Source organism: Stegastes partitus, unplaced genomic scaffold (genome assembly GCF_000690725.1).
Source record: "Stegastes partitus isolate 25-593 unplaced genomic scaffold, Stegastes_partitus-1.0.2 Scaffold167, whole genome shotgun sequence".
Taxonomy (NCBI): Eukaryota; Metazoa; Chordata; class Actinopteri; family Pomacentridae; genus Stegastes; species Stegastes partitus.
The window spans coordinates 511,374-535,112 of record NW_007577898.1 but is presented as its reverse complement, the minus strand read 5'-3'; the positions used below and the strand labels follow the sequence as shown (position 1 = coordinate 535,112).

At 38.9% G+C, this 23,739-nt stretch overlaps 1 protein-coding gene across 1 annotated transcript in view; it reads right to left on the bottom strand.

Annotated features, from left to right (window-relative positions):
- The window catches only part of piezo2b (piezo-type mechanosensitive ion channel component 2b), a 129,474-nt gene that overhangs the window by 40,791 nt on the left and 64,944 nt on the right, over positions 1-23,739 (bottom strand). Inside the window, exons 12-24 of the mRNA XM_008279680.1 lie at positions 22,454-22,684; positions 21,751-21,871; positions 21,326-21,519; positions 19,526-19,674; positions 18,075-18,248; positions 13,045-13,331; positions 6,437-6,597; positions 5,218-5,400; positions 4,924-5,049; positions 3,226-3,426; positions 2,955-3,159; positions 1,835-1,936; positions 828-993 (exon numbers count right to left, since the gene is read on the bottom strand). Of these exons, the coding sequence (XP_008277902.1) occupies positions 828-993; positions 1,835-1,936; positions 2,955-3,159; positions 3,226-3,426; positions 4,924-5,049; positions 5,218-5,400; positions 6,437-6,597; positions 13,045-13,331; positions 18,075-18,248; positions 19,526-19,674; positions 21,326-21,519; positions 21,751-21,871; positions 22,454-22,684 (2,300 nt within the window). The remainder of the gene's footprint in view (positions 1-827; positions 994-1,834; positions 1,937-2,954; positions 3,160-3,225; positions 3,427-4,923; positions 5,050-5,217; positions 5,401-6,436; positions 6,598-13,044; positions 13,332-18,074; positions 18,249-19,525; positions 19,675-21,325; positions 21,520-21,750; positions 21,872-22,453; positions 22,685-23,739) is intronic.

The window sequence follows — 23,739 nt, the reverse complement described above, 5'->3', positions numbered from 1 at the left end:
GCCAAAATAAACCTTTTGAAGAAGGCTGGCTAGAACGCCATCAGTCACTTAGCTGCAACTGATAATCTTATTACAAAAATTCAGGAACTAATTGTCTGACTTGGTTGAACTGCAGCCTGTGCTTACAAATATAAGGACTAAAACAACTACAGTATGTAGAGCCACAATTTTTTTCCCCAATATTGGTAACAAATGCAGACACGTAGAATAATGCTGATTCCAGGTTTTACAACTTCTGCACACACAAAAAAATCCAACTTTTGTGGGTTTTTTTCTTTTCTTTAATGATTTATGTTGTTATATATGTACCATTACTCCTCTCTAATTCTAACCATGGTTGCATGTTTTCCATAGAGGTGAAGAACTTTATATTGCAGTGTAAAAAAAACAAACAAAAAAAGCTTCCAGTTTAGAAGGTTAAGCAAAAGACATATAAAAAAACCATTATGGGTAGAATTAAACCAGGGCCATTGAACCAAATGGTCAAATCTTTAAAGTTAGTATTTGACTATAAAATGTTTTTGAAAGACTTCAATTACACATTGAAAGAACTGATCTGTAACTGAGTAGCTATTAATAGCTCTACATGTGTGGAACACGTTGCACTTTTGACTTCACTGTAGCCATCCAGCATCCTTAAGTACCAATTAAGCTGCCGACATCGCTTCCTTTCCATTTCAGCGTGCTGTTGTTGTCTTCTGTGTTAATGGCGGCTAAGCCAAGCAGTGGCACCAAAACGATGACAACTGTTTCATCAAGTCAATCTAATTTAAAATGATTTGAAAATGGAATCCATGTGTACAGTCTGTCAGCGTCGGCTCATGTACCTGCAGTGGATGAAGTCAGGAACGGGGTTGTGGACGCTGAAGGAGGCTGCATCTAAGTCCCGGCAGATCTCAACGTTATCACCGGCCATGAGGCGGACGGCCGCTTTGTTCTCATCGTCAAAGATCTGCCTCTGAAGAGAGGCACAGAGCAGCAACATGAAGTCATCTGGAAAGGAAGAAAGACGAGATGAGATGAGATGAGATGAGATGAGATGAGATGAGATGAGATGAGATGAGATGAGATGAGATGAGAGGAGAGGAGAGGAGATGAGATGAGAGGAGATGAGAGGAGAGGAGATGAGGAGATGAAATTACACGAAAAGAGATGAGATGGGAGTCGATGTGATGAGATGAGAAGCGAAGAGGTTTTAGATATCGGAGTAAATAAATCAGCATGAATTTAGCTACAAACAGCATTTCATCTTCCCAATAAAAGATGCAATTGTTTGACTTTGAATATGTCTGTTTCAGGCGACTTTATTGTTCTATTCCACTACAGTTTGGGAGCAGATTTGTATTTGTCAGCTTTAGCTACTAGTCACTTAGCTATTTTTCTTTAGCCATAACCAACAAAAGTAAAACAAATATTACACTGAATTAAATTAACTTTTTCATGATGTTCAAAGTACTGGTCTATGTACGTATATGATGTAGTGTTGCAGTTAAAAGGACTCAAAATTATGTAAAATAATTCAAATTAGCACCATTTTAATACATAGCATAGTCAGTTACAGTAGTGTTTTATAGTATTTTTGTAGGGCAAAATCCCTAATGTGTAATCACACCTACAAGGTCTTTACTGCCATGTTTAGTTTGGTTCTGTGACGTCTGTAATGGAGATCATAAACCTTTATGCTTAAAATGTGCAGCAGCTGTTGTCTTGGATGCATTATGTCACAACATTGTCTTGACATTGTCTTGACATTGTCTTGTGTATGCTGCTTGTAGTAAAGTAAAAAACCCAAAAAGTACTTTAAACCCATCTCCTGTGTAGCTAGGAAACGTACAGATGAGGAATGATGGATTGGGCTCGGTGAGGAAATCTGGAACATAGAGCCACTTGACCACGTTAGAGTCGGTAGTAGAGTTGGGAGACCTCCAGGGGTAATCTGAAAAGAAAATATCACCATCAGACACATGGAGAAACAACATCAAGACATCATGTTTGGATGAGGAGTCTTTTTTAAAAGGATAGGACTGGATTACACTAGAATTAAATCATTAGTTGTGTCATAAAATCACCGAATCAACTTTGTTGTTTACAACTGTGTGCTACAGAAGACAATCACTGATGGTAAATGCAGTCAGTCAAAAAACACTTCTTGTGGTTTTCAATGGGTTTCTGTTGTACTTCATGTTAAGTTGCTCTTTTTTTTTTTGCACAAATAGTAAGAATCCTGGTGTATGAACACACAAAAGCACAATGTCGTGCAGGGTGGGGAAAAAAGTCCACTCTTAACCCTCTCAACCCCAAAACCCACCAAATCACTAAAATGGCACAATTTATCCAGCCAGAAACTTTAAAAACAGAAAGAACCATTGGATTCAAGTGTGACATGTGGTTCCAACAGGAAAATGAATCAAATTGGAGCCTTAAATTATGATACTATCATGACCACTTGACTCTACGTGTCTCATTTGAAAAATTTGCCATAAACAGACAATTTGCTTTAATACGATTCTGTAAAAAACTGAAAATTCTGTGCTTCTTGTTGGAACTGTGAAGCCAAGATGGAGTCAGCTGTAACCAACTGCCATGTGAGAAAAATCCTGAGACTTTTGGCTGAAATGGACTAAAATTACATGTTTACACAGAACAGAAAGGAGAGAAGTACGGAAACAAACTAAAACATCAAAGTATAGCGGCATGTCTGCAGAATGTAGAGCCACAATTTTTCAACTATTGGTAACACACGTGGGTACTTTTTAAATTTTTTTATTTTTCGTGCACCTCAATTGATAACAGCAGTTGTTTCTGGCCTGATATTGCTCTGTTCTGTCTGACTATTCTTCGCCCAGTCAGGTATCCAAAGCAGGACACAGCACTGAATGTCAAACCATTTGTATCATTACATTTTGAGAATCACTTTTGTCCACCTGGTTGTTGTGAGTAAAATCAGTCCTAACCTGTACAGGCTGCAGGCGGGATCCCGATGCACACAAAGTACTGGAACGTAAGCATGCAGGCCAGGAAGCAGCAGTACTTGGGCCAGATCTCAGCAATGGCTTTCCTTCTTCTTCTGTACATGACTGCTATCAGGGCAAAGGCGTGGAGCATGGCGTAGAAATCCATGCGCTGCCCGATCACATTGACCACCAGCAGCAGGCACGTCTGAGGGAAACACAGAGCTATTAAACATGGTCCACATGTTCGTCACGTTATTGTAACACTCCTTACCTCAAGTCCAAACTTGTAGAAGAAGTAGTTGATGAAGTATTTGACGAAGCAGACGATGCCGATGTCCAGGTGCTGCCGTGTGATGTCGTGGAAGATAATTCTGGCAGCGGGAGGCGACAGCTTGTTCCTCAGTCTGAAGTATTGCTGGTGGCGGTAGATGGTCACCTCGAACGCTAAGAGAGCCAGCATCAAGAGGTTGTTCTGCACACAAGGTCAGGGAGGACGTTTGTTAAAATGTGATTTTGTTAAAAAAAAAAATGTTATCTCTTCAAATAAACATATTTCTGACATATTTTTTAAGATTACATCCTGGCTGGAGGCACCAGAGGAAGAGTTTTGGAGTAACTACGGAGGATAATTGCGGCCACACCAGAAAAAGAAAAATGGTTTAGAATGTGCACATTAACAGGTGATTAATTTGCACATTCCTGCACTTTGGAAAAGATTTCTAGAACTTTTTATCATTTTGATTCTTCCTTGGATTTACTACATTTGCTGTTGATTTACATTTTAACTCTTAATTAAAAAAAAAAAAAAAAAAAAACGTTTTTATTAAAGCGTTTTTTAAAACATTTTTCTTATTTTGTTTGCTGTTGTTGTTGCTGATGTTGTGTTGGTGTTGTGTTGTTTTTCTTCTTCCACAACAATTTCCCTGAGGTTTGCACCAAAGGGATCAATAAAGTTCTATTCTATTCTATTCTATTATCATGATTTAAAAATATTCTACATTTTCAAATATTCACTGTTATGCACCAAAAGAAAGTAAAATTATGCAAAATATGCAAAAGTTCACTTGGCAATAAAACAGATTCTGATTAAAATGTGAAGTTTCTTTTTATAACCATTTAAAAAAAAAAATGTTTTAAATGTAATGACTTTATACTTTCATACGGTCAAAACTATTTGATTTGTCGTGATATAATGTTTATAACTTGTATTATTAAAATGTAAAACTCTTTTTTTCAGTGAGGAAACAGTGTCTGGAGAACAGACTAAATACGATTCATACATTATATGATTAAGTTCTGCTTCATGCTTGGGTTGAAATGTGTGAATAAGTGAGTCATACTGAGACAAGTATGTATGTACAAAGTAGGATTTTAAACTGCATGTAGCTGTACAGAAAAAGAAAAATAATCCGACCCTCTGATTGACCAGCGGGAGTGTTGGTGAACGCTTCATGAATACAGGACTTATTAAAATATCATCTGTCACGCTCAACAACTACAGAAAAAACCATCTTGTTAAAACAAGAAAAGTGCCTTGTTAGAACTTGATAAGCTTTAATGTCATAATAACGAGAAAAGATCTTATTTTCTTTCATTGTAATGTAAAAACATCTTGGAACAACAATATACTTTTCACATTAAACATTAAACTTTTTCTTTTTCTGACAAGCACATTGTTGGTCTTTTTGTGGGATTTGTTAAAAGTAAGAAAATCAAAGTAAAACCTCAATCATCTGCTGTGAGATCCCACTTCTACCTCTGACAACTTGCGATGGACATTTGTCATACTTTTGGGCTTTTTGCATCTCAAAGCTCAGTTTAAATACAATGTGGGTCAAGTTTTTCTCATATGCCAATAAAATGACATCAAACTGATAAAATTAGGATTAAATAACTCCCTGTGGTTACTAGTGATGACGATGTCTTGTGTTTAGTGTGTGTCCTCTCTGAGCTGGTTTCCACTCCTCACCCTGAGGTAGCCCAGCAGGTCTTCAGACTTCCTCAGGCCCACCCAGTTGGTCGGATCCACAAGTTTCTTATACAGCAGAGAGTCCTCCAACTCTTTCTGAACATCAGCTGTATAGCCACCTGATATCTGGACAGAAACAGTAAGTCTTATTGGCTCCGGTTAAACTTTTTAACACATGAATTCTGCTGCAAAACCACCAAAATCTTGATATAATCATCTGCACGGCGCACAATGTTCATTCAGTAAGTGCTGTATGTACGGTGAGTTTTAAAGAGAGCAATCTGTAATATTTACCAAGTATTCAGTGCAGTTTTTGGAGTAGCTAGCAGGGTTTATAGACTTCAGCTGGTACAACATTTTACATACGATGATGACACATGTCCAGACAGTGCAAACACTGGAGGCAAGAGGCCGGTGCTGGCTGTAAGGCAGAGCAAAGGCCCAGGACGCCAGGAACACCGAGTTGAACAAAGACACCTGCACAAGAGACAATACAGGTGATGAGGACAAAAAAAAAGCCTTTTTCCACTAAAATTCTCCTTTTTCCCATCCTCCTACAGCTACTAGTACCAATATTTAGTGGCATTTTTAAACACGTTCAATAGAAAAATAGATAAAATGGCACACATACAACTCAATGTCAAAAAAAGGGCTGGAATTTCAGTCTTTAAAAGCAATTTTCAATGGGACAGACAAAATAGTCCACAATGATGTTCCAAAATAACCCTAAAAATATTTTTCAGTATCCTGAAACAGCTGTCAGAATTTGCCCCTAAATACCTCCAGACTATTATCTGTGTTTGCAGCAGACAGTCCTGGTTCATTTCGACTTGGTTCAAGCTGTCCCAGTGTTGCAAGAAATCAATTATTTATATATCTGAGAAATTAAGTCTCCATAAAACAGCATTAACAGGGCAAGATATGCTGCAAAACGCCAGTAAAGGCAGTTTAGAAGAAGACAGCTAGTAATTAAACGTGGACAAAAACAAGACTGAATACTAATCACGGCACATTTAAGTTTCCCAACAAGCTGCAAAACAGCCTGAAAAATATCTTGTAAATGTCGCAAATGCAACAATATGAACTTTACATACACGTCAAGCTCACTTTACCTTCTGAACCCAAAGTGCCAAGCTTTAGACACACTTGCAGAACTTACCCTTTAAGCATCAGTCACAACATCTGTCCAAAAATGTGATTAAAAACCAACAATTGTAACACAAGCTCAAAAAATGATGACCTTGATTTTTTGGTTTCTAGATTGTCTAGATTGTCTGTCTGCTTTAGGAGAAAAACTATTTTGATTGTGAATCTTGCCGCATCGATGCAGTTTCCTTTAAACGTGAGAGATTTTAAATGTGTTCTGTAAAAACTAGAGATTCAAGAGCAAGACCGAAGAATAGCAGTCAGATCAGTCTAGAAACCGATGAGCTCCTGCAAATATAGACGTCAAGCAGACTCGACACCTTACTGCTTCACATGCTGAAGCCAGTCGCATCTCAAGCCTTCGTACCTCTTTGACAGAGTGCAGAATGATGTAGCAGGCCACGATCTTGATGATGTGAATCTCCAGCAGCCACCAAATGAACAGCTGCAGTTTGTGGAAATATTCCAGGAACTTGAGGAAGAGCACAGTCAGACGGTCGACCACCAGGTGCCATTTGTTCTTCAGATCTGAGAAGGAGGAAGAGATAAAAACCAGATACGCTAAAATGGAACAACAACAAGACTGAGGAGGTGTAAATGTAAAGTGTTTCCAGGTTTCACCTCTTAAATACAGCAGAATGCCCTCTGTTTAAACACTATTATCACCACTTTTCCTTTCAGCCTTCGTGTCCTCAGCTGAAGCTGGAATGCGCTGATAGTATGAATCTGTCTTTGGGATATTTTATCTTTTTGCGACAATTCATGAAAACACCAGTTAACAAGCATTCTGTGTTTACTCAAAGTATGAAAACTCTTATCCGTCTGTGCCACGGACTCTGCATTGACATCCAGAAAGTTTAAAAAGCGGATAAAAGAGCCACAGTGATTCGTGTAACGCTTTGCAGCCCTTTGCTGCACGATCCGAATGAATCGATGAAAAATGGGATTAAAAATGATGTTCTGCTGCTTTGATTACTTCACAGATGGATAATTGTTTAAATTTTAATTGTTCACATTGGGGTTGTTGGTTCAGAATTAGATTTTTAGAACAAGAACAACAGAAAAACATCCGTCCATCCATTATCTATACACCACTTAATCCTCACTAGGGTCATGGGGGGCTGGAGTCTATCCCAGCTGACTCAGGGTGAAGGCAGGTTCACCTGGACAGGTCACCAGTCTATCACAGGGCTACACTTAGAGACAGACAACCAAGCACACTCACATTCACACCTACGGACAATTTAGAATCACCAATTAACCTCAACATGTTTTTGGACTTCGTGGTCTGAAGTGAGAACCTGGAGAGAACCCATAATGCACGGGGAGAACATGTAAACTCCACACAGAAAGATTCCAGGTGTCCTTCCCGGGACGCGAACCGGCGACCTTCTTGCTGTTAGGCAACGATGCTAACCACTGCTCCACCTTGCAGTCCAACAGAAAAACAGTGACTCAATACTCTAATTTCTCATTTCTGTGTTTTGCGCTTGTGGTTGGACTGTACCATTAGCTTGTGGGGGAGCATGCATCCACAAAGGATCCAGTCACACAGCCAGATTATAGATTATATGGTTAATCCAAGCATACAATATTTAATGAACTACAATATGTTCATCTTAAATAGCTGCTATTGACAATATGTTATCTATAACATTATTATAATCATGTTTCAAGGTGAAAACTTAATGAGGTTGCAAAATGAAACGATGCAATTAGCAAACTACAAACTACAGAGTTAGAATAAACTTCTTTCTGCGCTTCTAAGCCAAAGTTTAGAGTGTGTGTTAGGTGACAGTTGCACTTTTCATGGTGTCTCATGTGATCCTGCTCACATCACATGCATGTTGTTGATTATGCATTAAATATTGAAAACATTACACATTAAATATTCTTTTATTTAATAATGAATTCATTTATTTGCCTATAGGCTATGTCTGAAGCCCTTCTGGATCATCTGTAGTGGGATGGGAGTAGAGACACACTCAAGAAAGTAATTAAAGGCTGCCACACACAACACTGACCACAACAACAAAACATTGGTGTATGGCTACAGTCTACGACTAATATTCACATGTGTCTCCAAGGCCTCCCAAAATAAAGTAGCTAACAAATTATTGCAAGGTCAGATGCACCATATAATACATAATGTGACTGTCCTAGTGTCATCGATCCCCCCCTCCAGGCGCTAATGGTACAATCCAACCACAGGCTCAAAACACACACGACACAAAGAGTCGATTAATAATTTCTGAAGCAATCAAGTAAAAAGCACTCTTATTTATTGAACTTTGATGGTGTGAACAGATCAACAGACCTGCAAAGCGTGACACAAACCCCCCAGCGTTGCCCTCGTTGACATGATTCTCCACCACAATGAAAACAGCTGCTGTAGTTTTATTCAATCCCTCTGTCACCTTCATGTCGCCATTATCCAGACTGCAAAACACACTAATGCATAATTTGTGTCCTAAATAACTAGATAAACAACACAACAACAAAAAAATGCACTGACAACAGTAGGTATAAACACACATGGTGGTAGTTTCATCTTTACACTGACTGACCTTTATGCAGCTCAGAATGCTCTCTGAATGGCAAAAAAATATGTTTAATTACATATGTCTGACTCTGATGTTGGTAATTTGACCTTCATTAGTGTCTGAATCATGCTGCATACCTGACTAAGAAGGAGCTAAAGGTCTTTGTCTTGTAATCGGCTTCATAAAAGGTCATAATCCTATAAGCACCGGTGTGACCTCTGCTTTACCGTCTGCATTGTTTCTTGTAATCTGCCTCAGGAGGCAGGATTCGATCTGCACAAGCTTGACTCACTATTGCTCTGGGAGCTGTAGTTTTCTCTGTGCAGATTCTAAACACATTCGTCTTCTGTTTCTGGACAAGTAAAGGAGACCCACATGCACACATATTATTGCAATAAAGTTTCTTTCAGCTTTTCATATGTACAGTTTTCTGTTTTGTCTTTGTCTTCTGTGGTAGTACGGTGACTTTTGTTGTCGAAATACAAAGACAAAAAAAGTAAAACGTCACCTTTGGCTCTGAGAATTTGTGATGTTTGTTTTTTTCTATTAGCTGATATTTATAGACCAAATGCTTTGTCAGATATTTAAGAAAATAATTGTTTTGATAAAGAATTACAAGTAACTGTTATTAGGAGCAGCTATATAATTCATTTGCACTTTATAGGAGGTTTGCATGTGAAAATTTAATTCAACCATAAACATGCAAGTAAAATTAACTCTGCATTTACTTTGTGTGGTGAAGGATTTAATCATCATGAATAAAATAACCTGTGTGAGAAACTTTCAACACCAGCTGGACCCGACTGGACCGACTCCAGGAGTAAACGTGTTTTACATGTTTTCTGAACCTGTCGGTTTGTTTATGTGGTTTTTCCGACGCGCACTGCGTCAAGATTAACGGAAACATTCTTCAAATATGTATTAACGAGCAGATTCCAAACTGTTGCTTTAATTAGCTGAGAATGAGGACTTAATATTCAGTTTTATATTCTCATAAAGGATATAAAAACCGCAGTGTGGTACCGGGGTATGTTTCTACAAAAGCTGTATTATCTCAGGTTTTAATAGAGGCCTCATTGTTTGGATAAGAACTCTGAGAGAGCATATAGCTCATATAACCCTACAGCATATTATAAACTAACAGGTCCTGCAGGGTTGTGTTTTATCACCTATTTTATTTTCTGTGTATATAAACTACATTTTAATTTAAGGCCAGTTTGGCTGTCTGCGTAAATATGCTAATGGTGCACTAGTAGAACGATGTAATGGGTGAAAGTGAGCGCTTGAGCTACGTCCCGTGTCAGAGCAAAAAACCGAAGATAAATCTAGCGGACCCAAAAATCTGCAATACAACCGATTTTTACAGCTTGTCCTGCAATGATTAATGGCTGGCTGGTGAGAGTGCAGGCGGCGGCAGAGAGATTTGGTCTTTGAGCAGACAGAGGAGCTAAAGGCTGAGAGATCGGACAGAAAAGATCTCCACATTCAACCTGAAAGTGCAAAGTGCAACTACATAACAGCACACGTAGGTCTCGGCTGTAAACACAACGTAAATAGAGTCAGCAATGTAGGACGCTTTTATATACTTAAGATCAAAATAAAAGACTCGCATAAAATCTCAAAAAGGATGTTGAGAGTTTTAAATGCGTTCAGACATTCAGCCTCGACGTGAGCCGTGTGGTGATAAGTTCAACGTTTTTTTATTTTGCTTTTTTTCTGTGATCTGATTAAGAAAAATCGGAAAAGACAGTCATGAGACGCAACACCCACATGCTTGTGTGATTACATAATGTACAGTAGAGGCCAAGAAAGCCTTCAGGCCGCCTCAGTGATGCATTTACAGCAGCCGTACAGAGGAATTCACATTATTTAAACTGACACTGAAGTGTTTTAATAAGTATGTGACAACAGCGCAGTAGTATTTTATTGAAACACTGTGCTTCCTTAATGCTCTTAACCCGGAGAAATTTCAGTTTTGGTTTATCTTCTGTCACATTTTTACTCACTGTGGGCTCATTTTTCACTGCAATATAAAGCCCCCCACGTCTGTGGAAACAGCAGAACCACGACTAGAAGGAGAGAATGACCAAGTTAAAACTCTATGAATCATTAAAAAAAAACAAAGCTGGATTTCTTTACAAAATTGAGTAAACCTGGAATCTACATTGTCTCTATTAAGCACAGACTGAAGTGTAGCCAAAAAGTCCTTGATTTTTTTGTCAGGTTACTGTTGGCTGGAGCTGAGTTGCTAATGTCTTGGCTAAGAGTGCAGAATTTTTACATTTTTAGAGAATCCGGTTCATGCCAACAGTTTATTTTTGGCAAATTTTAAATGAGGCAGTAGAATGATTAAATTTCATCATTTTTGGCTTTTATTTGGTTCCGTTTTCCAAAAGAACGGCACACCACACATGGGTTGATAATCAAATGATGGTAACACTTTCTAATAACTATCCGTTATAACTAGTTAATAGATCATTTGCAAACTGTTAATTAGTGAGTTATTAACCACTTGTTAAGTGTTTGTTAATAATTTGTTGATGATTTATAACAATGCCATATAGATAGTTAATATACCATTTACAAACTGTTAGTTAATGAGTTATAAATGACTTGTCAACTGTGTATTAATGATTTACAGCCATACCTTAGTTGCAACTTTAGAATAACGTCCCAATAGCATATATAAACTATTAACTGATACTTAACAAGTCATTAGTAAGTAATTCACTAATGGTTTGTTCATGATCTATGACTGGTTTATAAGGTATGGCTGTAAATCATTAATATACAGTTAGCAAGTCATTTATAACTTATTAACTAACAGTTTGTAAATGGTTTATTACCTATCTATAAGGCATCGTTATAAATCATCAACAAACTATTAACAAACACTTAACAAGTGGTTAATACCTCACTAATTACAATTTACAACAGTTTACAAATGATCTATTAACTAGTTATAACAGATTATTTATTATAAAGTGTTACCCAAATGATTCCTTTTGTTTTCACAGTGTCTGGCTCGGATATATGGTGCTGTTTTTAAGACTTTTTAAAGACAACATGGCTTTAAACCCCCTGGCAGGTTTGGGGGTTCAGAGAGTTCAAGGTGGATTTTTCAATAACTTCCCCACCCAGGAGGACGTTGTGCTTTTTGTTCATTCACACACAAGGACTCTTGTTCTTTTTGCAACAACAAAAAATAAATAAAAACGAGTAGAACAGCATAAAGTACAGCAGAAACCCATTAAAAACCACAATACCAAAGAACTGTTTTTGTTGTTGCAGACTGACTGCGTTTACCATCTGTTTCCTAATCAAGATGAGTGACTGGTGGGAGTGTTGGGTGTGAACATGATCGGCAGAAAGCAGCAAGTTCAGTCTCTATTGTAGTTGTATACTGTGGCCTTATATCACTTTGTTTGCTGTAAATAAAAGCATTCAATAGGCTATTATTCACCAAACTGGTCTGTTTTCCTCTTCCTAGAACTATAGAGCGGCCTGTAGCTCATATTATACCATATGCCTGTTATCTCTGTGGTACCTTTGGAAACCCTGAAAACTGCTTGTGAGTTAGAAATTTAGGATTAAAAACACAAACCAATGCATTTGTAGTTCTCCAGAGTTTTCAACCAATTTTTCAGCATTAAATATTCAACACATCTCTGAGCTTAAGAAGGAGGAACGGCTACACAAAAAAAACTAGCACCACTGATGTTAGCATTTTGTGATGAATTGGTTAAATTAACCTATTTGCTGAGCTGAAGACAATTAATTGCCAACAGCTTTGATTAGTTATTAAAGGTTTAAGTCATTTATCAAGTAGAAATGCTAAATGTTTGCTCATTTAACTACTTTTTAAAAAGTGAGTTGTGTTTTATGAGGATAATCTTTGTGTTCATGAACTCGTCAAACTTTAAGACATTTTATGGACGAAACGAATCATTGATTAATCAACAGATTGCATTATATTAATAAATTATAGTAATAATGACAACTGTTGCAGGACGTTTAATTGCAAAGTAGGTTTGGCTCAAGTGGTAGAGCAGGTTGTCCTCTGATCATAAGGTCGGTGGTTCGATCCCCCGCCCCTCCACAGTCCAAGTCTCCTTGGGCGAGACACTGAACGTGAAGTTGCTCCCAGTGGCAGACAGCACCTTGCACGGCAGCTGTCACCACTGGTGTATGAATGTGTATCTACTCTCAGATGTACATCACTTTGGATAAAAGCTAAATTAAATTGTAAAATTGTAATTATGACTGTTATGTTGAAGACGGGCCCTGTGATAGACTGGTGACCTGTCCAGGGTGTCCCCTGCCTTCACCCTAAGTCGCCTGGGATAGACTCCAGCCCCCCGCGACCCTAGTGAGGATTAAGCGGTGTATAGAAAATGGATGGATGGATGTTGAAGATGGACCTGCTCGGTACCTGAGCTCTGCTCGGTGCTCGGCTCCGGCTCGGTCCCTGCACTGCAGTGGTGGCTGTCCTCTGTGCTGGACTGCCGCGGGTCGGAGAAGCTCTTGGCCTTCTCGCTACTCATGCTCGTGTTGTCCATCACCACCACCAGGGCCTGCTCCTTCTCCATCCCCCAGCCGCCCTGCTCCTCCTCCTGCTGCTTGTCCCGAGGCTCCTCCTCCTCTCTGGGCAGCGCAGCGTCCACCGAGCTGGCGCTGAGCATGGTGAGGTCCGCCAGACTGCCATCCTGGTGCACCAGTCTGAAGACAGGCGTGAAGTTATTATACAAGACACATATGTGCACATACTCATCCACACACATCTGTATTTATATACTTATGAGGATTTTTTTTTTCCCCGATAAGGCTGTTTGGAGCATTTCTAGAACTAATAAGCAACAGTCTACAAAAATCACTGGATGTGTTGATTGCAGTTTTCTAACAAGTTATGAAGACTCATGGCTTTTATCCCAAAGCAACCATCGGCACAGATCATGCAGTGATCAATTTGTAGCTATGAAAACTGCTGATTGGCCATTTGTTGATTGATTTGGTATCGAGAACATTGTGTTGGTGTCGTTGTTTCTGGGTTTTGGTTTATAGTGTTGCTTTGTTTGATTCCTTTCCATTTGTTTCCCTTTTCCATGTGTCATTTTGTAGTTTTTTAAATTCATTTCTTTGGCGTATTTCTTCGTGAGACATTGACTATATTTTTGTTTTTGTTTTTTTTCTTTGTCTGCACTTTCCCTAACAAGCCTGTGACACTTAGTTCAGGTGTGGCTTTACTTTCGTTAACACTGCTATCACAGCTCCCTTTACATGCCCGACCATTTTTACTGGGTTCTAATGTTTATAAATGTATATACTTAATGTGCAACATACTAGATTTCAAACATAAATATAGGATTAATAGAGCAGCAAACAACTATCTGCTGTGTATAGACATAGTGGAGTATAATGGCGTCCTTGGTGGTCTGAACTTCTCTGTTCTAAGCTTTGGCAGCCGGTCAGACCACCTGTGCATGAAAGTGCAGGTGAATCCCTCTACTTGAAACTGTTGGCCGCAGCTTTGCTTATTAATAAGCCAAAAGCATTTGAATTTGATAAGCAAAAGTGCAGTCCAGTTGTCAGCTGCTTCCATAAAAATGTAAGGAATTAAAAAATAAAGGTTTTTTTTGTGTGTAACTCTCATTTCAGCTCATTCGCCACTCATGTTTGTTCCACTCCGGTCTTTGTGCATCTGTTTCCGCACACAGGTCTGCTCCGGTCCGATAGAAACAAACACCACGTGTACAGTGAGGTGAACGCTACTCGAACTGGCCACAACTCGTTCTGTCCATTCAATGTACTTCACAAAGCAAGTGTTGGCAAATGGTTGCAGCTTGATTACTTTCAGTTCTGTTTGTGATGCTGTTGCTCTGGTGGCATCCAGTGGTTCTGAATGTCGCACACAGAACCTTTAATGCCAGATTAGTTCTCCCAAATGCCAAATCTATAAATATTAAAATGCTATAAATGATCAATTCCTTTAAGTATGTTTCTGTTACTTGGTGAGTCGGTTGTTTTATGTTTCACTGATGCCTTTTTTCCTCCTCTGCCTTTCAGAAGATCAAAGCTGTTTAATTCTATGCAGAAAGATCTGTTTTGATTAAAAGTGTTCAGTTTTTGTCAGATTCTCAGCAGGAGTCAAACGCTCCCCCGTACTGCATTACATAAGATATAAGCATATTAAATGGAAGTGTCTTTTCCATTTCCAGTGAGATTGGAGCCACTAATTGTTGAACTTTTAAGTGCGTTATTGCTTTAAGCGTGTATTAACTTCTCACCCTGGAAACGTCGTTTTACTGTTCAATTTTGGGGCTTTTTAAGTCTTTAGCAGAGACGGTGAAGAGACAACAACCCAGTCGGGGGGGAACCAGGGTAGTTCATGGTTGTTAACCCCTGAAGATAATCTTTTAAAAATTTTTATAGACTATATTTGTATATTTCCAAATGATGTGGGGTGTTTTTTCTGTCTTTTAAAAGCTGGGGATTTTATAACCTTACTGTTTTGTTTTGCTGTATTGTGAAGCACAAGTTCACCTTATCAAATAAGATTATTGTTATTATAAAACATCATTTTATCACTCAGTTAAAACATGGGGACTTTACCCTTACTAAAAACTAACCTGAATCTGACCTTAAAATGTAACCTCAAAGCAGCAATTTGAAAAAAATCCACATATTTAATGGTTTTTCTAACAATACTGTCTATGTTATTTAAGTCAGTTCATCCTCTTAAGTATATGAATACCACACACACTCACACACATGGTCCAGGTGATCGTCAAAAGGCTCTGATGCAAATGTCAGGATGGGAATCATCAGCTCTGTCCGCTAACTGAACAGCAGAGCAGCGTTTCGTCAGGCATTGTAATCGAAAAGCAGTGCACATTCCTTCTGCATTCTTCAAAACAATCTGTGTTGTTTTTAATGGTGTCTGGGAGATTTCCTTCTTGCAGCAGATAAATATGAACTGAAAGGAAACATTAAAGGCTTTAAAGTCCTCTCAGGCAAATGGGAGCGAGGTCAAAGTTTGGGTTTGGCTTGCATGAACTGGCTGCATATCAAGACATCAAGCATGTTGCTACCCAGTGGTCACACTTACTTGCTCTGTTGATTGGGAATTTTTTCTTTGATGCTGCTCAGAACAATAAAGTTGCATAGAAGTCAAGATGAACAGTGAGGAGAGAAACTGACAAAGCACCCTATAAATCACTTAAAAATATCCATGTAGATTTATTGAAATACGTTTAAAAGAAAGAAGAAAAAAAAAAAGTGGCCACAGGACTCCAGTGGTTTGGGGTAGACGAGCTTTTTCAGGAATGGGGGTCATTTTCTGGGGTTCAGTGCATAGAAGGGGTGTGAAACATTGGCAAGATACTGGAAGGGAAGAAGTAGTTGTTGCAGATACAGAAGCATGCTGGAGAAAGAAGTCTGTCAGAAGGAGAAAGATTTTTATTTGGGTTCAGAGAGGAACGGGTGACAGATCCAGGAAGCTAACAGAACAATCCCAACAACAAGAGAAGGCTACAAGCTAACACAAATAAACAGAAAACCTGAAAAAGAAAACCAATCATGTCATATCAAACACCTAAACATCAAGAGGAAAATGTTTCAGAAGATTAATAATGTACAAGGTAACAGGGAGAGTGTTGGGGAGAGGGGGGAAAGGACTTTGTTGCAACCAGAGGAAGACGCTGAGGTTCAACTGGGATGGTGATGGATGCCACAGAAAGCGAGCACATACCCACCTATTCATGATCAAATAGACACGCCCATTGACTTTAGCGTGGCTGTGAGAACATGGCGACAGAGAAGGAGAGACAGCAGCAGGTCACAGAGAGAAGCGAGAAGGGGAGATGAGCTGAGCAAGCTTTTGGCGGCAAAAACAGTGGAAAATCCACAACAATACAACTATAAAGTTAACACTCCGACGCAGCAGACTGTGAAATGTGGATGTTGTGACGCGGAGCTGCACGCGACGACAGATGAGAACAGCGGTTATAACGGGCGTTTAACTGGGTGTGCATGTGTGATTATCCAGAACAGCGTGTGATGAAAAGGTTTGTTACTTCACGCCCGTCTATGTAACATCTGTTGGGTTTAACGTGTGTGTGTGTTATTATCCTGAGATTTCTTGGAAATAATCTAGTATTATTTGTCAATCAAGTTGACTTTAAGTTATGTTGGGGACACATTTTGAAACCAGTTGATAGGAAAAAACAAGCTTCAACCCTCTGGACCCCAAAACCTGGCCGCAGGTTTCAAAGGATTTTTTTTTTTTTTTTTAAATCATCAAAACATTAATCAGAGCAGCAAAAAGTGAAAACAGGAAGAATCATCAGATTTTCAGCTGTCAAGTGTGACAACCAAATCAAGGCGAAAAATTGGGATAATTCAATAAAATGACTTGATTCTTGAAATTTTCCAAAAACTAATGCTTTTGTAGTAACAATATTTTGTGAAAAACAAGGAGTTCTGCACACCGCGGCATAACCGATACGATAAGACTGACTCAGCCGTGAGTTTAAAGACTTTTTAGCTGATCTGGGTTGAACTGCAGAGCAAACAAAAGTCAAGTATGGAAACAAATGAAACAATCAAGCAGTAAAATATCTGTAGTGTGTAGAGCCAATATTCATCTTCCAGTAACTTGTGGCTACTTGGAAAAACACTGAAGATGTGAAACATTACATTCAAATTAAATAATCAAAGAAATTCACGTTTTTGTCTTTTCTTTTTTTATAGTGTCGGGCATTACAATTGTGGCATACTATATAATTTCCAAGCTAACCTTGTAGTTTATTTAAGTGGTCTGTGAGGACTTCTGGCTCCAGTTTTAGACTTTAGAAGATCAGACAGGAGATTTTAGTCAATCACAGAGGTTTTTATGATCATATGAACGGCGACAGTGAGTCCGCAGTGAGAACAGGATGTGACGGCCGATGGGTTTGATGGAGGACTTTTAATCAGGAAAGCAGGTGAAGCCTTGAATGGATGTTGACTTTTAGATTCAACATTCATTTTGCATGCGCCCGTCCGGTGGTAGGGACTAGATGCATAAATTGTAGGAAAATTGACAGTTCGGACATGCAAACTGTGCTATTTGCACCCTGCGATGTTTTTGGATGAATATTGGTGCTGAAAAGTGGAAAGAGCTTGAAGTATGTTGCTCCCCGTTAATGTGACAGCATGCAGTTCAGAGTTATGTCGTGCTGAAAGGGTTGCAGAAAGGTTACTGTGTTGGGTTTAGTAAGATTGCTGTCACAACCTGTACGAGCAGGTTGCTCAGAAAAAAGGACCAACACGTTCAGTCGTTGTCAGACTAACGGAAAGTAGAGCATTTCTGAAAAGGGTTCAATTCAGCCACATGACCTTAAACAAACTAAATATAAAAGAACAAAGAGAGTTATCTATTAAATTAATGCTGGAGTCAAAGAAAACACACAGTCTGGGCCTCACCTGTAGATCGTGCTCTCTTCTTTAGCGACTACAGCCTGGAGGTCGGTGAGCTGCAGGAAGCGGTCGTGGAAGTAGTGCAGGTGGAGAATACACACCAGCAGGAAGGAGGTGGGAATGAAAATCCTGGTGAACAGCTTGGACACATAGAACCGCTCCAGGCCCAGATCCTTCAAGCTGCATAGAAGAAAACACAAAAAGATGAGGTTTGAGCTGACATCCTTCCAGAGGTTTCTGATAAAGGAAATAGTAAAGTCTGAATGAATAAAACACTTTTAAATCCACATTCGATTTCTAAAGTCAAGATCATGTAAAAAAGGGAAGCAAAGGTGGATGATATTTACTTTTGTGTAAAGACTCCATCACACATCCCTAAAACAGTGTTATGTGCATATAAAACAATCAAACAAAGTTTCCCTATATGACATAAACTATATGCATGTTATCTTAGAGTGAAAAACAATGTAAAAAAAATTAAACCACAACTACTTTCACATTGAAATTATTTACCAAATTGAGCGTGCTTTGTTTTTTTTAAAGTTTTTTTTTTTGGCCTTTCATGGCTTTATTTGAAAGTGTAGTGAAGATGGAGACAGGAAAGTGGGGGAGAAGACTGGGGGAAGGACCTGCAGCAAAGTGTCATGAGCCGGATTCAAACTCACTACCACTGGGACTGTAGCCCCTGTATGTGGGCCGCCAGCTCAACCAAGTGAGCTATCGCGGCGCCCCAAGTGTGCTTTTTATAAATGAATTTGCATGTGTACTGTTAAACAATTGTATATTTTTGCACTGTGTTAACCTTGTTGAGAGCTGTTTTCTGAGCTCTTATCAGTTCTCTATAGCACAGGAGAGTCTTAAACCGTCATCACTGAGCTGTGTGGACTCCAGTATTTCAAACTCCAGGATTTTTTTATGATTATATACTGCTCTGCTTTTTTTATTCCTTATAAAATATTAGCATTTCCAGAAGGACACGTGAGGCACGACAGATGCATGATGGTGTTGTAAAAGCAGGAAATTAGTTATTGTAGTTTGACCTGCACATCAGCACCACCAACATTTGGAGCAGCAGCAGAGAATATAAAACAGGACTTTATAACTGCTAGCACTTGCAATTTATCTTCCATGTCAATCACCAATAAAAGTCTATATATCTACTCACAAATAATAGAAAAAAGACTCCAGATAATGCCTGAGAATCTAAATATTTAGATTTTTTCTTTAATAATCCAGTTATATGTGTCTGTTAGGTACGTAGGCACAGTTTCAACATTAGCTACTAATAGCTCGTTCGGCATGATATTAATGGTGCCAGTTTACTGAAATGCAGCTGAAACAAGGGATCGAGACAAATCCACGGTTAGGTGACTAAGCTGTTTCTTCAAATCCAGCTGTCCAAGTCTGGGAAGTGAAGCCAGCAGTGACTCAGCATCCTGCCTCTCACAGCCGCTCACCCCTCAGTGTCCATCCCCAGCATGTCGGACCAGGTTTTCTCGGAGCCTTTAAACTGGAAGGTGTAGACCAGCGTGAGCACCAGCATCGTGTACATCACCACCGACATCCAGAAGTACTTCAGGATCCATCGCCACCGCTCGTAGTGCACCTAGATAAAAAAATAATTGTGTTTGAGACTTTATGATTTCCCCTAAATGAAAGACAACGCACAGAGGACTTTTATTTATAGTGACTTCCTAGTTTAACTGCAGCTGCGGTTATAAAACAGTTGACAAGACAATATGTGCTATGATCCTGTGGCACACAAACTTTATGGCCTCATTGAAACTGTCAGCGCCTTCTGTCTTTGTAAAATTGAATTTGGAAATTTTACAGCGTCTTGCCCATATATATGTATTATAAACATACATCATCCCTAGTAAACAGTCTGATTCTACCTGATGGCAATTTGGCTTTAAAAAGATTCATAATTAAAATATCCAACACATTCCACAAACATCAGCTTAAGCTGTCTGACTTTGATGGAAGTATGTACAGCAGGGCTTCTCAAACCTATTACCCAAAGTTGTGCATTTATTTCTTGCTAAGGTTAGAGCTCCAAAACAATTAGCAACAACAAAACAACACCCAATCAACTGACTTGTAACTTTTCAGCAACATATATTCAAGTTCTAGACAAGAAGCATTTAAGTCATGTGTGGCAGTGTTTGGGTTAAAGAGAAGTCTCAAAGCAGTTTTGTCCACAGCCGTCCTTCACTCTTCATGAACACCATATCAGTCGTAAACTTGAGCTCAACAATGCAAACAAACGTCGCTTCTGTTAAGTTCGGTCTAGCCCAGGCAGACGCAGTGCAGACGGTTTGTACTTACTCACTTCTAACTCAGACATATTCAGATGCTCATTTACACTGGTTGGGAAAAAAACAAATCAAGATTCTGTGTCTGTGATTGAGGTCATAACAAATGTTCTGGTGTGTTAATGCATGAATTCGGCAACAAAACATTCTCTCCAGGAGTTAAAACGTTGAAATAATCGCTGCAGTTACGAGAATGCCATCGGCTTCGCTACGAGAAACAACAACAACCTGCTGACAGCAAACCTACAAGGCTGACAATTTAGAGTTTTGCTGAATATTTGGATCGTGCAGTAAGGCAGCACTGCTTGTCTTTTTTGGTGGGTTATCTATTTTAATAAGTGTTCATCTCCCTACATGCAAATATTCCACCACAGCAAATTCATGTATTTTGAGGGAACACCAAAGCTACATCCTTTGCTTAGCTTCACTCAAGTTGACTGTGATTGGTTTTAAGAAATACAAACAAGCCAGAGTGTTTTTCCCTACAGCTGAATGACAATATGGACTACAAAAATGGCCGACCAAGCGAGACTAACGTCATCTTCACAAAGATTACAGCAATTGGGAAATAAGCCACATTGAACCACGTTCCACTGGGGACAAGGTTGCTGTGGACACCTCTCAAGTTGTTTCACTAACAATTCATTAAATAATAGAAAATTCACTTCAAAATGGAAAACCGTTAGAATATATTGCATTTCTAACACAAATTGTCACATTACAGCAACCCCAAAAGTTGTATTTAGGATTTTAGTCAATAATTTGTTTGTCTTTGTGCACTTCAGTAAGAAAATATATAATAGATTTGAACAAAATGGAAAAATGTCATTTTTGCATTGTTGTTATGTGAGAAAAATTTAAGAAAAATATTTGGAATATCGCGTCGAAAACAAAAAACCCCACTGCATGTACATCCTCACCGTGCCTGGTGTGTTTTGGTACCTGGTAGAGCGCCACGCAGGAGAGGAACATCATCATGTAGATGATCTTGTACATGACGATGGTTCCCTCGAAGCTGACGAAGAAGAACATGCCGCCACAGATGTAGATCCAGTATTTAACCAGCAGAGCCATCACCATGTTACCGAGGACCTGAATGACGTCTGGCTCCCCTCCCTCCTCAGAGTCCTCTTCCTCTATAAAAGGTGCAGTTTGCAGGTTATTAGCACATATTTAACAGCAGATTTTTATGTCAAACCTTTCACCTGAGTGACTTTTTTGCTTTTTAACTTTGATTCTTTTCGCATTACGGGACACCAGAAGCATCCCTCATTGCTGTATCTGTCTTTAAGCATTTACGCTGCCTCTCTAATGATTGGTTTAGCAAATAATTGTTATTCTAAAGAAAACATGAGTGCAGGCCTTACCCTTTTTCTTCTGATCCTCCACATGGACGTCTGACAGACCAGCATTGTCTTCCTTTAGTTTTTCTTCTCTCTCTGTTAGCGTTTGTCTGAGCAGCAACCAGAAGCTCAGCAGACACAGGATCTGCACACAATAAATAAAATGCTTATCAACAGATGACCAATGAGAAAAGAACAAAATGACTGAATAAATCACTTCCTGTGTATTTGAACCTATTAGGAGCAAATTATGGGTGGTCAAAATAACACAGTGTATAAACAGTAAATCAGAATTGAGCTTGTAATCATACTTGCATCCCCACTTTCTTAAAGGATAAGCACACACATGCACATTTTAATAATGCAGAAGTATGGGTGCTACAAAACACACACATTAAGGCATTTCCAAGCTTGTGGTGAACAACTCACGTATAAAGTCTCATTCTAGACATAATTAGGTCAGGTTCAGTGGCTGCCAACATGAAAGTCTTAGAGCTATTCCATAACATGTCAAAACACCACAAACCTGACCTTTTTCAGGAACACTGCGAGACTGCGATGTCGTATTTTATTAATTGACTAATAGAGAGGCACTGTCTGTTGGCCAAATAGCTTGATTCACATAAAATATATGTCATTGGCTGCTTTGAGATTACAGCTGCTACATTAGAAACACTTCCACAAATTAAATCACAAGTTCTTCAGCTATTAAATTTAACTCCCAAACCTTGGACGAAAGCGAGGTGAACGGGTTTTCCTTCTTGACAAAGAATCCTGGGACCTCTTCCATGTTCTCAAAACTCCAAATGTACTGCAGGACTATCAGCAGGTTGCCGTAGGCGACCATGAAGGGGGAGGTCAGCATGGCGTAGCGCCTCCGGTCCCTCACCATCCACAGCATGCAGGACCACATGAGGAAGACGAACGTCAGCCAGCTGACATACGTGATGCTCCACGCCTGAAGAGAGCAGAACGGTTAAAACTAATTCTGGAGATCTAATGAAGGACAGAACCAAGGCGTGTTTTACTGCACTGTTAATGTTTCTTTTGCACTCCTGGTTAGATGCTAAAATGCATATTGTTGTCTTAATACTTGCACTCAGACAACAAAATTAAATAATCTAATCTATTCTAAATCTAATCTGATGTTATATACAGCACAGATCATAAGGAAGCTTTAGCACATTCAGTTTTAAATAAAATAATAAACACTACATTATGAAATCCTTCTACTACGACTACTGCTGCTGCAGGAGCAGGGCACTGAACATTGTCAGGGACTCCTCACACCCTCTCCATAAACTGTTTGAACTGCTACCATCAGGCAAACGTTCCCGGAGCATTAAAGGAAGAACCTCCAGAAGGATCAACAGCTTCATTCCACAAGCTGTCAGGATGCTGAACTGCTGATCCAGATGTGCAAACACTTCTTTATTTAAATTGCTTTAAGTTATTGGATTCTGAAGAAACGCTCTTTCATCTTGCCTGTACGACTGTGTATGTACAGCAAAATGACAATAAACTCGATTTGATTTGATACTACTACTAATAATAACTTAGTTTGCATGGGACTTTTAAAATCAAGGCTTTAAAAGAGGAAGTAAAGATAAATGTAAAACAACAGAAAACACAATATGTCAAGTTTAATAAATACCAATAAAATAATAAAAGCAATAAAAACTTTAATAAGCAATAAAGAGACGAACATATACAGGTCACAGCTTTATCTGAGCTGGTTTACGTCACTACTGAAAGAACCCTGTGGCAGATGAGGCCCTTTTAATACACAACGACCAAAGTTTAAGATGTCACAAGTAATCAACAGATACTTGTGAAATCAAACAGAAACATCAAATTTAAAATTTTGGGAGGGAAAACAGGGTGCAAAAAAATCTTTTTTTTTTTTCAAATGTCAAAATGACGCCATTAATCAAAGCCAGAAACTGTAAAAACAGACTTAATTGTTTGATTTTCAGTTTTCCGATTGCCCCTGAACTAGTCATCAGTAACATG